Source organism: Vespula vulgaris, chromosome 20, assembly GCF_905475345.1.
Source record: "Vespula vulgaris chromosome 20, iyVesVulg1.1, whole genome shotgun sequence".
NCBI classification, from domain to species: Eukaryota; Metazoa; Arthropoda; class Insecta; order Hymenoptera; family Vespidae; genus Vespula; species Vespula vulgaris.
Genome location: NC_066605.1, coordinates 1,503,549 through 1,521,004, shown reverse-complemented (window position 1 = coordinate 1,521,004; position 17,456 = coordinate 1,503,549). Strand labels below are relative to the sequence as shown.

The 17,456-nt window shown below is 31.5% G+C and overlaps 3 protein-coding genes and 1 long non-coding RNA gene across 9 annotated transcripts; 1 reads left to right on the top strand and 3 right to left on the bottom strand.

Moving 5' to 3' along the window:
- The first annotated feature begins 2,840 nt into the window (after positions 1 to 2,840).
- On the top strand, positions 2,841 to 4,709 carry LOC127071116 (uncharacterized). The gene is made up of 3 exons (XR_007784838.1): positions 2,841 to 3,482; positions 3,847 to 3,918; positions 4,272 to 4,709. It is a non-coding gene; the product is annotated as an uncharacterized LOC127071116 (long non-coding RNA).
- A 460-nt stretch (positions 4,710 to 5,169) lies between these two features.
- Positions 5,170 to 6,389, bottom strand: LOC127071111 (uncharacterized). The gene is made up of 6 exons (XM_051010036.1): positions 6,315 to 6,389; positions 6,143 to 6,222; positions 5,844 to 6,034; positions 5,659 to 5,743; positions 5,492 to 5,591; positions 5,170 to 5,402 (listed from the first exon to the last, which is right to left on the bottom strand). The coding sequence occupies exons 2-6, from the start codon at positions 6,192 to 6,194 to the stop codon at positions 5,345 to 5,347; spliced, it is 486 nt and encodes a 161-aa protein (XP_050865993.1). The 5' UTR covers positions 6,195 to 6,222; positions 6,315 to 6,389; the 3' UTR covers positions 5,170 to 5,344.
- Positions 6,390 to 7,518: 1,129 nt separating this feature from the next.
- On the bottom strand, positions 7,519 to 8,920 carry LOC127071113 (SIFamide-related peptide). Its single transcript, XM_051010038.1, has 3 exons — positions 8,837 to 8,920; positions 8,146 to 8,298; positions 7,519 to 7,710 (listed from the first exon to the last, which is right to left on the bottom strand). The coding sequence occupies exons 2-3, from the start codon at positions 8,273 to 8,275 to the stop codon at positions 7,631 to 7,633; spliced, it is 210 nt and encodes a 69-aa protein (XP_050865995.1). The 5' UTR covers positions 8,276 to 8,298; positions 8,837 to 8,920; the 3' UTR covers positions 7,519 to 7,630.
- A 1,131-nt stretch (positions 8,921 to 10,051) lies between these two features.
- Positions 10,052 to 16,935, bottom strand: LOC127071107 (uncharacterized). Of its 6 annotated transcripts, none has more exons than XM_051010031.1 (3): positions 14,104 to 14,264; positions 13,850 to 13,977; positions 10,052 to 13,072 (listed from the first exon to the last, which is right to left on the bottom strand). In XM_051010031.1, the coding sequence occupies exon 3, from the start codon at positions 13,070 to 13,072 to the stop codon at positions 12,416 to 12,418; it is 657 nt and encodes a 218-aa protein (XP_050865988.1). In that variant the 5' UTR covers positions 13,850 to 13,977; positions 14,104 to 14,264; the 3' UTR covers positions 10,052 to 12,415. The 6 variants fall into 6 exon arrangements, with proteins under 6 accessions (XP_050865988.1, XP_050865989.1, XP_050865985.1 ...); XM_051010032.1 differs by having other exon boundaries at positions 13,870 to 13,977; XM_051010028.1 differs by lacking the exons at positions 13,850 to 13,977; positions 14,104 to 14,264 and adding an exon at positions 14,392 to 14,412.
- Between the last annotated feature and the right edge of the window lie 521 nt (positions 16,936 to 17,456).

Genomic DNA, 17,456 nt, shown 5'->3' with positions numbered 1-17,456 from the left:
TCATACCTTTCGAACTTGTGGTCTTTAGATACGATTTCAATTGTAATTATTCGTTAAGATCAATCTCAATATGTTCATTGTTTTTGCTCGTAATTAATCCAATTTCAAGAGGTGATGATTTAATAACTTATATAATTGATCGATTATAAGATTAGTTATTAGAAGAAAAAAAAGCAGAAGAAAAAATTCGAAAAAGATGTAAAAATTAGCATGATTTGTGTGCCAGATAATAAATAATTCATTATTATTATTTTTTTATCTTCTTCTTCTTCCTCTTCTTCTTCTTCTCCTTCTTCTTCTTCTTCTTCTTCTTCTTTGCAAAGTAACAGTAGCAAAAGCGCTGACAGAGGTGGCAGCACTCGAGGAGTCACTCCTCGAGTCCGTTGCATGCCACAAATTGGCTCAAATATTTACGCAATTGGCATGATAACCGCATTACGTGATTATGTACGCTCGTTGCGCGCGATCCCGATGCTCACCCTCTCGTCCCATACTCGTTCACTACAAAACTCCCTCACTCTCCTCTCACGACCGTTTCTATAAACGTCAAATCAGGGTTATTAAACGAGTCCTCGCGTATATTGTTCAAGTTGCCCATGCAACTTCCGCCTCAAAGACCTTCCTGTCTCCTCGTCCTCCACACCTCACCTCTATTTTTCCACCTATTTCTTCAATCTTTTTTTTTCTATTTTTGTTCATCTTCTTCTTCTTCTTCTTCTTTTTTTGACTTCTTAAATTACTTAAAAGAATATTCTTTTTTGTTTTCCTTCTTCTTTTTTCTCATTTACTTCTATTTTCGTTTCAATGCATACGCATTTGTGTTCATAATTTTTTTATTTTCATAAAAATATATTGGTATTGCGATAACGTCGTTTTAATGTTAATAACAGACGTATTTCCTTTCTTTCTTTTTCTTTTTTTTAATTTTATTATATAATAATCAGTATGATAGTTAAATTATATCATTAGTCATATTAAGTATAATATACATGTTATAAACAATAAGAGAGAAAAGAAAAGAGAAAACAGTGTTATGACAAATATGACATATTTTTTATCTACTAAGTAGTAAAATATCGTAAGATATTTTCTTGGCAAAATAAATAAATCATAGAATAAAGGGATTAAACAATTTATATATATATATATATATATATATATATATATAAAGTTGATGTTGCGAACAAGGTATATTATATACGAAAATTGTCTAGGAAGAACAAAGGTCGAACTCGATCGTCGAATTACGCGAGACGCCTCGTTTACTTCAAACGACAAATACGACTAGCTAGCTCGTTATCCAAGAAAATTTTTACGCACACGTATCTCTCAAGTCAAAGACAAAGATAGATATACAAAATGAAACAAAGATAGAGTCAAACATAGAGAAAGAGAAACAGAGGAAGAACTTAAATTCCATTTTATATATATATATATATATATATAGCCATACACGTACACACATACACACACAATATCCCTTCGATTTGACTCGCTAGGATCCGTAATGTAAGTGCATACGTATATACGTGTACCGGAAAGTTGCGAAAAATTGGCAGACTATACGGAGGATTAATTTCGTTGACGACTTCTTTTATTTCCTTAGGTATTCTTAAGAAAATTACCATCGCGCCATCGCCATTACCGGATCTCGCAATTTTACCGACAATTTCTCTCCTTCTTCTTCTTCTTCTTCTTCTTCTTCTTCTTCTTCTTCTTCTATTTCTTCTTCACATCCTCTTCTTCCTAACTCGCTTTTCGACTTATACTGAAGAACGTTTGTCAGTATTTTCCACACGTTATAAAGTCCATCTCTCTTTCTCTTCCTCTTTCTCTATCTGTCTATTTGTCTGTCTACCTATCTGTCTTTCTTTCATACACACATAAAGAGACATAATTGAGAGTAAATTTTTTACCAATGATCAAAAACTCGCTTAATTATCGATTGACTTCGTGAACGTTTCAGATCGATATTCAAGTTTTTCACGATACCCCCGATTAATTACTCTCTCCTAGTAGGTAAACCACAATTACCAAGGAAAAATTCTATAGAATCGATCTAACGATTAGAAAATTTTTACCTAATTAGGTGATCGATTTTCGTTTGATTACGACTAGATGAAGGATCGTTTTAGAATTTCAAAGAAATATCTTATGTGAATAGGTTTTTCTTTTTCATTTCTTTTTTCTTTCTCTTCTTTTTCTTCCTTCTTTTTCCTCTTTTTTTGATTAACTAAACTTAGAAACTTAGAAACTTAAAATCTAAGAAAACTTTGAAACTTTCTACTTTAAAATAGAAAAAGAGAACGAGAAAAGAGAGAGAGGAGAGAGAGAGAGTAAAGAGTTGACACGTTGAAGTTGTTAGCGAAGTTGTTATCGAAGAGGTCGAACGAACCCCATCGTGATTTCTTAGCTGCACGAAGGAAAGAACGAAAGAAGAAAATAAGGAAAGAAAGAAGGAAGGAAAGAAAGAAAGAAAGAAAGAAAGAAAGAAAGAAAGAAGGAAAGAAGGAAAGAAGGAAAGAAGGAATCTCCTCTTCTTCGAAAACTACAGTTACCTCTGACCGTCGATCTAACACCGATCCGTTACGCAAGAAACTCCGTGGAAACGCTCGTGCCTGGTGTTCCTCCTCCTCCTCCTCCTTCTTCTCCTCCTCCACCTCTTCCTCCTTCTCTTCCTCGTCCACCTTCTATATCTCCTATACCTTCTTCTATCACAGTACCTCCTCCAGGGCCGCGTGGAACGCGCGTTACGTGCGGTTTCCGTAAATTGCTACGTGCGAGTCGAACCCCTGCTCGGATTCTCGGAGTTGAGAGAGAGAAAGAGAGTGAGAGAGAGAGAGAGAGAGAGAGAAATAGAGAGAGAAATAGAGAGAGAGAAAGAGAAATAGTGAGAGAGGAGGGTAAAGAGGGAGGGTAGGAGAAGAGGGCCGATCGGCCAACAGCCGCATCTCCTCTCTCAAGAAATAAGAAAGAAAGAAAGAAAGAGAGACAGACAGAGAAAAAGAGAAAGAAGAGAGAGAGAGAAAGAGAGAGAGAGAGAGAAAGAGAGAGAGAGAGAATACCGATCTCGCGTGTCGCAGAGTTACGCGGAAACGCGTCTATACTCGTCCATGGTGTTCCAACACGAAGGGAAAGTCTACTTTGAAAAATCAAGTCGTAGTGCATCGACGATAAGGCTAACATAAATTGTACACGGAAACCTCAGGCTTAGAGAGAAAACGATGGCTTTCGTGTTCGTCCATGTAACCACGTGTGAATTATATCCGTTCGTCGATGAAAAATAAAAAGGAGAAAAAAGAAAAAATTAAAATGGAGAGAGAGGAAGGGAGGGAGGAATAGGAGGAAGAAGGAGAAGGAAGAAGAAGTTGATGATGATGAGGATGATGATGATGATGACGATGAGTCGAAGGATATATCTCAAAAAAAAAGAAATAAAGAAAAAGAGAAAAAAAAGGAGAAGAAAAGAATAAAAAGAAAAAGTACGTTCTTTAATGTTTTCGTCAATTTATTTAACGTGTTTCCTCGAACGTGACTCATATCCAATACTGCCTTTCAAATTCTTTTATGTTGATAATTGGAAAAGATGATAGGGAATAATATAGGCACTTTGTACGATTATTTGGAAAGTTTGTACAAGAGTTGATACCACGTATACCTTGTACCGTTTACAGTTTTTTTTTACTTCTTCTTTTTTTCTCTCTTTCTCTCTCTCTCGCTCTCTCTCTCTCTCTCTCTCTCTCTCTCTCTCTATCTCTTCTCTTCTTCTTCTCTCATTTTTTTTTCTTTTTTTTCTTTTTTCTTTTTTTTTGTAATACTCTCCGTTAAAATTACACGTTGTCTTAGGATCAACAAGGAACACGCTCGTGATCCTCACGTAGGATCTATTTCGATAGATGAATTGGAAAGGGTTAGAAGGTAAGTACTAACAAGAAACTATTTCTAAAATTCTCTAATCGTCATGACGAAATGATCGATACTATTGTTATTGTCACGTAAAGTCGATTATAATAACCGTTCGATTAACTTAAACGCATCTTCTAGTTGGTATCTATTACGAATAAAGGAACTAGAAAGAAGGGTGCAAAGACTACTGCAAATGAGAAACAATTTTTTCTTTTTAATTTATAATCACTATGATAGAAAAATCAATTCGTTCGTTGTTATTTTTATCACGATTACGAATTAAAATTACTATACGACGGGTTAAACACAAAGCATTACTTTAAACACAAGTATTATTGTAATTACAGCAATTTATTGTTTTAAAGGGTGGTCGATGATTGTGGATCATTACACGTGCTGTCATCTATCCAAGAAGTCGTCAAGTTTCTTTTCCCTGGACCGAAGCAGTCAGTACAATCTATCCAAATTCTTTCAAAACTGTTTGAACGATTTTGATCGTACGTCGATAAGTTCTAATTCATTCATTCAAAAACTTTCTAATGACTAAAACAAGGGATGCAAATTCTATTTGACCGATGAAAAACTTAGGTCGATCAAACAGAATTTACATCCCTTGTTTTTATCTAAAGAATAATCCTTTTTACTCGATCGATAAGGAAGAATATCTGTCACAAAATTTTCGAAGTTCTCTCTTACGGTTTGCGAATAATTTTCAATGGATAACGTTTAAGATAATATCGTATAAACAAAGCAAATTTAATAAAAACTAGAAATATATCTCGATTTAATGCCATCTGCAATCGTATAGAATTCATTTAACTCACATTCCTAATGACGATCCAAAAAAGAAAGTAGTTATTAAAAAAATTTTTCGTGCAACAGATCGCGTGACTCAACGAGACATTCGCAACCCTTTTGTTCCTTTTTATTTTCCCCTCTTTCTACACCATCCCCTTACCCCACCCACCCGCCCCGACCCTTTTTTTACCGTCTCTTTCTCTTTTTCACCAAACGATTATTATTACGAGAATTACAACGAAAATTGCTGTTGGTTACTACTCGTTGCACCTGCATACTAACTTACATAGAATGCAAATAAGGAGCTACCGAGTTGGACAGTTTGACAGCTCGAATCGATGTTGAGAGAAAGAGAAAGAGAAAGAGAAAAATAAAGAGTCGTTCGATTTTTATATAAAATGCTAAGGACATCATACTATACTATACGATTGAATTACACTTCACATAATTTGTTATACATAAGAGTGTATGTAGTGTGTATAGTTTATTGTCTATTATTTTCCCAGCACCGTAGAGTATAATAAAAGAAATACCATGATAAAATAATTTTACCTTCGTTCATTCGAATAGAAAGAAAAAAATATATATATATGAATATAGAGAAAGAGAATAGATAGTTTCTAATTTTGTAATTTTTAAATCAAAATGAAGTCTCTTCGTCAGTCCTTTTCTTTCTCACCCATATTTCGTTGGTCATGCTATGTGTATAAATATCGATCGTTGAAATAATTATTAATAAAATATTGATATGTAATAATTTATCAATAATAAATTATGTTGGACTTACTCTTCCAAAGGATCTTTTGAATATCCTGCTAAAGTTCGCCATAGTTCTTTAGGTCCTTCGATAGCAAGTGGAAAATGTTGCCAGGACAAAGATTCTGCAGCTAGTACATATTAAATTAATTAATTTATATATATATACATATAGTTGTATTATTAATTAACACTTACGATCGAGTGGTGAATAATCTATACGTCTTTTAATTGGTTTCGCGAAGCTTTCAGAGTTTTCGTGGGATTGCCATGACTCCGAAGACTTTAAAACAAAAATTTAAAAATAAAATAATAACTAATATATACGAAGAAACAAATAATAACAAATAAATGTCTGTATGTATGGGTGTATGTACATATACCTTTAAATTATTATCGTGTTTTCCTGTTTCAGGAATATTTTTCGGAGAATTCAAAAAGAAATCATCAAATTTGTCTCCACTTCGTCCAACTCGCGGAATGTTTTTAGCAATTTTTAAAAAAAATGCTGGCACTTCGTCAGCCTCCACCGAATATTGTAAAACAGATAATATCACGATCGATCCAAGAATAACTAAAAATTATAATAAAATTATTTTACTTCGTTGTTTATTTTTTCGTTTGTTTGTATTTCCGTCATTTTATTATAATTAAAAAAAAAATTATAATCAATTTGACATACCATGAAAAAATATTCTTCTTGTCCAATTACGTGATAGAGTATCAAACGTCATGATGAGATTAATAAAATGAAAATATAATCTATGACGATAAAAAAATTCATTACAATTTTCATTTGGTATGATCAGACATGTATACGTATTTAGATATATGAAATTTTTCTATATATTTACCTGTAACTTCAAATTGTACGATTGTCACGATTGTACTGTGTCGAATAAGCCAGAAAATCCTACGTATTTATACTCGATTAAAATCGAATTAAATATTTCAATCATGCTCGAGTTGTGAATCGATTCGATGTGAGACTCTTGTACCCGTACTGTGTTTCGTTAATCGAAAAACTTTGGTCCTTGCAATTGTCGACTATATTTCATTCTAAAAAACAATTTCAATGTTAATTTAATTTGTTTAATTCCTTGATATCGATTATTTTTAGAATGATTATGTAACATGCAACAAACTACTAACGATACGATCATAGATTATTATTATTGAGTAATTACAATGATAAAATTATGTGAACTTAGATCATAAAATAAAAGAATTTATTTTTTACAGATATATACATATATATATACTTTTTTATTTAAAATATTTGATCAATATCTTCAGAAAAAATTAATAATTTTTTATATTGATCTTAAGTGAGCTTAAATGATTACGCAATGAAAGTTAAACATTTTTTGTTTCTTATTCAATAATCATACTGCATATATTGTATATTATCTACATATTTTATAAATAATTAAGGTCAAAAGTAAACACCAAAAGAAGTCAATATTTTTTCAACCAAAGTGAGTATACTAAAATCAATAGCCCTTATCGTGGCAGGTGAATGATACGTGCTATCAATATGAAATCACACGATCTGCATATATTATGTTATGTAACACAATGATCGAATTATTTTTGTTAACATAAATAAAAATCATTATTTTTATTTTATTACATATTACATAGGTATGTGGATTAAATGAACAATTGAAAAATTTTTTTTTAATATTTTTTAAGTTTATTTCATTAGCGACAATGCATTTTCCGATGATTTACAAAACATGGATTATATGTAATATACTTAAGTATATATATATATATTTATTTTCCTTAACTATTAAATATGCAAAAAAAAATGTTTTAGATGAATATTGTATACTGTGGATAATAGGAAAAGGAGCATTAGGCACATTGTAGCGATAATTATAATTTGGGATGACCTTAAAGAACCTAGTGAAAATCACTTTAACTTTTGTAAATGGAACTCTATATTATTTACTAGACATTTTTCTAATTGTATCACTTTCTATAAAGATGATAAAATTATGATATGAAAATAATAAAAAGTATAACGTATTAGTAAAAGATTAAGCGTTGTAATGTTTCATAAGACGATTACATTTATTAAAATTTGACAAAGAAGGTAATGCTGATTATAAGCGGTCGTATCGTTGCAAGTTACATTGGATTATTGAGTATTGATTTGAGATGTTTATCTAGATAACCAGGCATTGCAAGCTTCGCTAGCAATTTCACACATGGCGGAAAGTGCTCGGTTGGCTACTTCGGCATCTGCAATAATTCAGAGAAAATATTCATCAGAATCTTATTAATATTATTTCTCGATGATCAACTTTCACATAATAGATCAAAAGTTCTTAAACGACTTAAAAAATCAATTATTCTTTTTGAATACTATCACTTTTTCTATTCTACAAGTTTAACTTTTGATTTTGTAATCCGAAAAAACAACAAAATTGGCCTAGAGTAAATCTCCTAACTTTTGATATTTCAATCTTGAGTTTACAATAATAAAAAATATTGTCTCGGATTGAATCGTAATATTATATAAATTTTTAATGTTAAATCGTAATATTTAATAGCATTCAAGTAACATTAAATGTTTTGTTCTTGTTGTTTTTTTTTTTTCTTTTTGAATGTACGATTGAAGAAAAAAATACGATTAGATACACCGAACATTTTTTGAACATTCTCATTGAAATTTACCAGACTCGGAGTTGGATCGTTTGCCGAAAATGCTGCCATTGAAGGGAGGTTTCTTGTATCCGGCCTCGACGATAAGGCCAAGGATGGCAACAACGAGGAAGATGGTAAGAGCAAAACGGACGGAGACCATTTTGAATGAGTGGTTTGTTAGAGCTAATCCGTTAGTTAAAGAAAAAAAGAGGAAAATTTGTTAACAAATTTAATAAATAAAATATTAAATATTATCTTACTTGCTGAAGGAAGCTGTTGGTTCTTCTACGAAAGTCGAACAGTGAATGTTGTGAATCTAAGAAAAGTTCGGAGCTTTTATACTCTCAAGAAGAGGACTGAAGATAAATCTCTCTATCAAATGCAGACGAAGGACATTATATGCAAGAGAACTTTTCCAATGAGATTTTCTTTAACTAAAACGAGTATCGAGCCACTGAGATATGTCAAAATTCAAAATAACCAATGACAATGTTATATTGGACATACTTAAAAGAAATATGGCAATTCCATTCTAACTATGGAAAAATGAAGAATAAAGATTCAAAGCTGGTCACTGACATTCAGAGAAATAGGTTTGACTTTCGTATAAAATCTTTATATAACTTCTCTTATATACTTCGTTTTTACTTACAAAAAATTGGTATTAATATTATATAATATTATATTATATATATATTTATAAATATGTTGTAATAAATACCTGGAGATGGTTGTTGTTGCTCTAAGAAAGAGGTGAGAAACTGAACTGATGCTTTCCTTCGAGTAGTCTCGGCTTTTATAAGAACCTGTGAAATACCATAGGGAAACACTAATAACAAGGTGGTAAAATTGCATTACACGTTATCAGAAACTTAATGCAATTTTGACTGCCCGTGATTGATTTTTACCTCATGGGAAATAAATATCTTTTTTTACTATTGATAAGAGACACAGCGAGAAAGTATATTGTTGCTTTCATTTTAATTTTTGATTGAAATATATGTCATTATTTTATGTAAAATAAAATTGTTCAAATATTTAAATGCAATCCCTTTTTCACATTGATTCATGTCAAAAACTCCAGAATATCGATCCGCCTAACATAATTGATGGAATAATCAAGTACCGAGATGCATTGAAAAAAAATTAAATAAATGTATATATCCATAAAATGTTCACAAATGTTGATAATTAAATATTGTATACATTTTTTATATATTATTTAACTCACGGTAACAAATAAGAATTTTTATATATCATAAGAGTTACATTTATTAGATGCTGATAAAATAAATTTCTTCTTTAAAAACCTTTTGTTAATAATAAGATCAAAGAAAAATGTCATATAATCAGCAGTCGATAAAATCAATTGCATCGTTACTAGATTATACAAAAATAGAAGTCTACTATTACCAATTGCATTTACCAATAGATAAAATAGGACTCTACTATTTGCAAGAGAGTATTATAAGTCAATAAAACAGTGCTCTACTATTACTGATTCTTTCTATTCGGTCAATAAAGCAGTAATTTACTATTATTACCTGCTTAATCGATAAATCAGCGTCTTACTGTTATTTACTACTGTTATCTACTGATAGTACAACGTTCTACTATGATCGACAATATTTTCATATTCAACATGATCGACAAATTATGCAAATCTAATTGGAAGTTACCATATGATATTAATGCTTTTTTTGAATATCTTATTTTATTTTAGATTTCTCAAAATTATTAATAATTTTTTTAAATATAATAAACTTTATATTTAAAGGGTTTATACATGGAATATGTTAATATGACTGTTTATTTTACTACAGTATATATCTATTTTCAGGTTTTAATAAATTTTAGCATATAGTTGACTGTTTCATTTGTTCTATTCTATGCACTATAACACAACAAAAAATCAATTATTTTTAAGCAAAAACTATTGTTTACTGATGAATTTATTCATATCATTAATTTTATCGTTACGTTTGCGATTAAATTTAAAGTTATTTAATATTATATTATATATCACGTATTAATATTACGATATGATTGTAAATTTTAATATATATATATATATAAATATATATATATATATATTATATATATATTTCCTAAATATAATTTGGTACCCCGTTTTATCTCCTTTTCAAATCATTCTATTTTTTTTTTTTTTTTAATAATAGAATGTATGAATATTTACAAATTTGCTTAAAGATATAATAGCCCAACTAATGAATTATTGGATCTCTACCTTCGGCCTATTTCTAGCGATCGCATCGTGTAAAACAATAGATAAAAAAATTAACCTTCGAATAGTCACCGATAAAAAGTTTGTTACATGAGTTAATAAAATAATTTTGAACATTTGTTACATAAATAAAATTTGCAAGCAATATAATGTTAGTTATAAAAACAAAGATTTTTGCGATTATGTCTACGAACTCCTTAGTTTCTTTTATAATTATATAAAAAAAAAATTGAACGCAAACATGTATACACATACTTATGTACTATAAAAATTCGCGATCGTCAAAAATACGAAGATGGTACCGTTACATTGTATATAGGCATTCTAAAATCTACGTCTTATTGTCGCGTCACAACTTCTTTTTTAACGGCGCAAGATTAACTAACATATTGCTGTATAGTTTTCTTATCTCATGTATAAGATTACTTCTTGCCATAGAAGGAAAGAGATGGAGAAGGAGAAAGAGAGAGGGAGAGAAAGAGAGAGACAGAAAGAGAGAAACAGGATAAGATAGATAGACAAATAGATAGATAGATAGTTATATAGATAGAAAGAGAAAGAGAAAGAGGAGACACAAAAGGATTCATTTCCTTCGCCGAAGAAAATACGAAGACAATTTTTTTCCTTATCATTATCAACGATAACACGTATTAGGTGGATGAATTAGCCTCTACGCTTATTAAGAATCAACTTAATTAATCGCAAATGAATTTGTTTAATTGGAAGACTTCGATTTTGTTATCATTCGTTTTCCTAAATTTTAATCTTAAAACTATATACACTATACTAACGTTGTATTATATTAGGTATCTAATTAAAAATAGTCGAAATGTATTTCGTGTAAAAGCTAAAAACGACAATATACGATAATAATTATTATTAAACAATTTTATCGCGCGAGAACATGTAACCTACGTTTGCCGTGTTACAAACCTCGCATATTACATAAATATCATTTATTGCATAATACACACATCTCACACCAAAGTCGTGTTCACACGCTTAAAATTTCATATGCGAAAATTTCATCGGATATCGTCCAAAAAAAAGAAGAAAAGAAAAAGAAAAAAGAAGAAAACTAATGAACAAACAAATTTCGAAAGACCGTGGATTTTTCCACCTATAACGTGTTTGTCTTTCTTTCTTTTTTTTTTTTTTTTGATTTTTCTTTATCGTGTGAACTCGACCCAGCGATCTTAACATTCTTACCGATCTAAAATGCGATTAAATAATAAGCGATATACGATATAAATTTAAGTAAAAATCTTCTTATACCCCGATAACAAACTATTACCTCGGAATAGATATTTATAAAATTTAAGTTATTATATATCGAAGATTTTTCATTTTATACATCTATTAATAAAAGCTCGAATGAGATAATAAATGATGTATGTATGAACGATGATCTTCGAAGTATATTATACATTTTGAACATTCGATTATATCGAAAAAGAGAAAAAAGGAGAGAGAGAGAGAGAGAGAGAGAGAGAGAGAGAGAGAGAGAGAGAGAGAGGGAGAGAGAAAGAGGACAAAAAGAAATGAAAAGGAAAAGAAAACATAGAACGAGACGATATTTTAAAGGAGAGAAAAAGAAAGAAATTTTTTGTATATCCTTAAAAAGTTATACATCAATTGTTTAATTATAATTAATTAATTAATAAACCTACGTACAACATATATATGTATGTGTGTGTATATATATGTACATATATATATATGTTTATATATATATGTGTGTGTATGTATATAGAAGAACATCGTTCTCAATTAAGATTCTAATGGTCACGTATGATCGAACATGACTGACCTAGACACGCCTATATATCATCTAGGAGATATGTAAATTCGTCTGGCTCTCGATTGGGCAAAATAGAAACTTGCCGTGTTCTATAGTTGTTATTCATCGAAAATAATAGAAAAAAATAAAATAAAAAGGAAAGGAGTTCGTCATCGCTCGTCATCGAAAAGAAGAGAACAAAAAAAAACGGAAAAAGAGAAGAAAAAGAGGAAGGAAGGTAGAAAAAAAGGGAAGAAAAAACAAAACCAACAATTTCAAGGAATGATGTCACAATTGCAGGCACTTCCTCCGTGGCCGATGTTGCACTGAGCCATGCACCACATATCCCAGTCGATCTCGTCTGAGCCTGAAGGATTAGGTGCACTGCTTGCTTGTTGATTATTAACGTCCAAGATGCGGGGAACGAAATTTTCGTCCTTGGATATATCTCTTCCGTTCACCGTCATCGTCATCTTCGCCATCATTAAATGCTGTTCTTCTTGTCTTTGTCCTTCTTGTTTTTGTTGTTGTTGTGATGCTTGTTGCGATCGTTGAAATTTGTCGGAGAGTTTGTTTAAAATTCGTAACCGATCGATACTCTCTTTCTCTCGATCGTTCAACGACAAAGAAGGAGAAATCGTTCGGCAATCGCATCGTTGTCGATCTCGAAGATATTTAAAAATATTATGACAAAAATGTCTGCTCTCTACTGATTCAAGACAAAGCTTGTTTAAGAGGTCGTCCACTTCACGGCCACGACGGCCTTCCTCGACTAACTGAGAAATAACGTGGACCTCGTCCTCGTTCACTGAGAGGTTCTCCGCGCGGCAGAAAACTACGCATGCGTTATCGAAAATATAAGTCCTTGCCGGGACGATCCTGGCGTGGCCGAAGAGCATCGCCAGCAACACCCACCAGACCAGAGGCGTCATCTGAAAGTGATGGCTAATCAATATCAAAAGTGGACTCCCTCCCTCCCTCCCTCCCTCACTTCTATCCTTCTCCTCCTAATACCTACCCCTCTCCATCTCCACCCCCACCTAGCAATACCCTTCTATCCTCCTTTTACCTCTATTTTTCTTCTTTCTATATATCTTTTTCTTTTTCGAGAACGAAGGATCATCTCCTCGTTTCTAACCAGAAAGCGTAAACTTCTTAAATCAAATAAATTTTCTTATAGCTGATATCGATATTGTTACGTGTCGATTTGATTTGAGTATGCCCAATGAATAATATCGATAACAGATCATATAGTTCTTGATTTCTTTCTCTCTTTTTATTTTATCTATGAAGAAGAGAAATTTTCTATGTTTCCTATTAAACGCATTTTCCACGATTAGATCATCGATAAGTTAGACTGTATATGTGTGATTAAATTGTCTGATTTTCTTTTTTCTTTCTTTTCTTTCTTTTTTGTCTTTATTTTTTTTTTCTTTTATTCGAAAAAACTCTCAGACTAAAAATCATTATATATAATTGTATGATATAATTTAAAAAAAAAAAAATCATATTTTATTGATTACACTATTGAATGATATTACTTCAGATGAAATGATTTATTTCATTAATTGGATTTAAGACAGATACATAAATATGATGAATAATTTCATTCACGTAAATTGTCTATTATACGTATCTACTACCGAGATAATTCCAAGTTTCTAATAGTCGAAGCATGAAGTAACTATGACGAGAGAAATCTGACATACCTAACGGTTACGTGACATACCAGCTAATACAGATACCATTGGCAATATTGGTTAGAGATGAAACATGTTAGAATGTCCTCGATCAGATACTGCGCATATTCGATCAATATATCCAACTATAATAAATCCTAACAAATGTATAAGAAAAAAGTAATTTACAAAAATATAAAAAAAAGATTTTTCGAGAAACAATTCCTTTCATCTTTTTCTTTCTTTTTCTATTATTTTTAATCTATTTCATGATCGAATCTTACCTGATTAATTTTTTCTTTTCCCTTTTTTTTTTTACACCGAAAAACGATAACAAAAAGTATCAATGAAGATGATCCTGCGAGTTAAAAACTTAAAGAACGTAATTATAACGACAAAAACTTTTAACAGACTGAATGATCGTGAGTAAATGCACGACGTATCGATACTAGATAGATCGGTAAAAATTTTCGATTACATATAAAACGTCGATCCAATGATCAATGATAAATGATAACGCATTCATACACGTATCGTATCAACGTGCTTGTGAATTGTTTGCAAAACATTACCTTCATAAATTTCTTTTACAAAAGAACTTCGTTGATTATATCTTCGTAGAAATATGCAACGAAGTATTTTAAACGTATTAAAAATTTTAAATAATTACGATAAGTATCAAACTTTTTTTCGAATGTATCGATGAGTCCCGACGTCTTATTTAGATAACAAAAAAATATATATATAAAAAAAAATAGTCCAATGCATCAAATACAAAATTTAATGCTTCTTGAATTCAAACATAATCCACCAACAAAAAAAATAAAAACGATACACTTCGATAAGCTATATTGCTCCTACGTACGTAATTCAAGAAATTAGTTACATAGCAGATTAAGGGACTTCGCCTAATGATAAAAGAAAAGAAAAATAGAGAGATAACAAAAAGATAACAAATCTAACAGGTCCCTCCTCTTTTATTCTGACGTAACATACTCTTCGATTTAATCTTAACTTCTTCGAAACTCTTCTTCCTTGAATCAATTGAATTAATTTTATTAATTAGCCATCGAAGTAGATCACGATTTCTATCCAATATTATCTATCTATCTTTTATTTTTTTCTTTTTTTTTTTTAAGGAAAAAAAATATTCTTCGATGTTTCTTATCAAGCTTCCAACGAATCGTATATATAATTATCACAGTTAATATTTTTCTTAACAAAATTGTTTCTTTTTCTGCACCTACCTCGGAGCAAAGATATATTGCAGAGTGAAGCAATCTATTACAATCTCGTACAAAGTACATAATATAGATCTTATCAAGGAGATCTAGAGCATGCACTTTGCTCGACCTCGATTGTATACTCTTTTCAGCAAACCTACAAATTTCGTGTTAGACTCGTGAAACGTTTCACGAATTACAAAGCAGTTTCAAAGGTTCTTAGATTACCTAGAAGGTTTTTTTCATTTACTTAGATGTATGTAATTTTTACAATCTGAAGAAAAAATTAACTTAACGATAGTTTCGTTAAAGAAAATCTAATCGATTTTTACAATGACCTATTGGAACTTTAGGGTGCGTCCTGCATTTCTTTCTCTCTCTCTCTCTCTCTCTCTCTCTCTCTTCCTTCTTCTCATTTTTTTTACTTTATTTTTATTTTTCCTATAGGATTCACGATAATGGAGAATGGAAATTCAGAGCAGATGCCGTCGGTGAATTCTTTCCACGATGAGCCCTCGGGAAGTGTTGGCTCGATTTAAACTTTCGACGAGAAGATGCGAGAAAGAGATAGATATATATAGAGAAAAAAAGAAAGAGAGAGAGAGAGAGAGAAAGAAACAAAAAAAAGGAAAAAATCTCTCTCTCTCTCTGTTTTTCTCGTACACTTCCTTCGAAGAAAGTAGAAAAACTGTAGGCGAGTATACGATCGATCTAACGTCCGTGGTTGCATTAAATCCTCCCGACCTACTACCCTCTTCCTCCCCTTAGCTACTATCCACGCAGAAACGACCCCTTCATCGACTCTTTCCACCCTTCTATTCTTCTCTATCCTTGTCTTTTTATTCTCTTTTTTTTATTTTCTCTTCTATTCTTTTCTTTTCTTTTCTTTTACTTTTTCTTATGTTAGATAACACCCGACACACTATGTTTAATATCAGAGTTTTGTTAGGAGTTTCCTTTTGGAATTTTTTAATAATACTTTTTAAGAATTTGTGTCATCGATTTTTAAGAATGCATTACGATTCGTTCTTCTAACTAATTCGTTGGTATTTTTTAATAATATTTTTTAATAATCCGTTTCTATCTTTCTCTCTCATCAATATTTAGGACGCTGTTACGTAATTATTACGTAATCTATTTTACTTATTACTTCGACGTTGGAATTTTTTAATAATGTTCCTTGATATTAAATTCTATACCATTAGATTCGATACTACTGGCCAGGCAAAATTTTTATTGAAAAAAAAAAATCATCATTTATTTAAATATATAATATCAAAAATTCTAACATTAATTATTGACTATGCACGATACATAACAATCATGCACATACAAAAAACTCACGTTTTTAGGAAACAATAAATTGAATAATTCTAAAGTGATATAATAAATCATTGTTCCGATATGAAACTCTCAGCGAACGTGTTAAACCATAACTATTAAACGCACACAACTTATAAGCAAACTAAAATAAATTACTGTCTCAAGATAATACCTACTCCTATTAACCTTGCAACAACACATAAAGAACCATAATTATCGCAACGAGCAACCCGATAGATTAAGCAACCCGATATTTATTCATAAAAATAAATTTCGTTTAAAGGGAAACACTATTTGGTATGGATCGAATCGAATATGTTTAACTACTAAACGAAATAAACCATAATAATCACTTTGACGAGACGTATGTCACAGTATGTACTAGAAACTATTCGAAAGCGTACCTTAGAAAGGAATAGACATCGAAAAACACATCTCTCGGGTGTCAATCCCCTCCGTTATGTCATGTTAACATTCGAATGTGACAGTAACGACAGGAGTAATGCGTTAACACGAGAAAATACAATGAAACAGGATCGGAGTAACGTCGTCGTCCTTAACGTAGGCAATGAATCCTACGAGATACTGAACGCACATGCACTCTCTCTCTTTCCCCGTATGTCTATGCGTGTACGTGTGTGTGTTTGTCTCAACCAGTGTATTGTAACGTAGAGAAAATAATGTGAGTTACGTGAGACAAAGGTATATCGACCTCAGTGGTGGTACAGCTACGTGAACATTTACACAGGTCGAAAGTATAATAGTTTACGACGTTCCTGTAGCCCTTCTCCTCCTCCTCCTCTTCCTCCTCCTCCTTCTCCACCACCACCTTCGTCTCTTCCTCTTTACAACGAAGGACGGAGTCAAGGTATTGATTAAATTCACCAGACGGCCATTTTGGCCCGCTACACGATTGGTTGCCGTCCATTTTGTCCTTCCTGTTTCTCTCTCTCTCTTTCCTTCCCTATATCTCTCTTTCTCTTCCTCCTTCCTTCTCCTCTATTTCCTCCTACTCATCCCTTCTATTTTATCAAGCTCCAAGAGAGAATACTAAAGCGCAGGCGTCGTGATATTTACCAGCAAAGAAATCA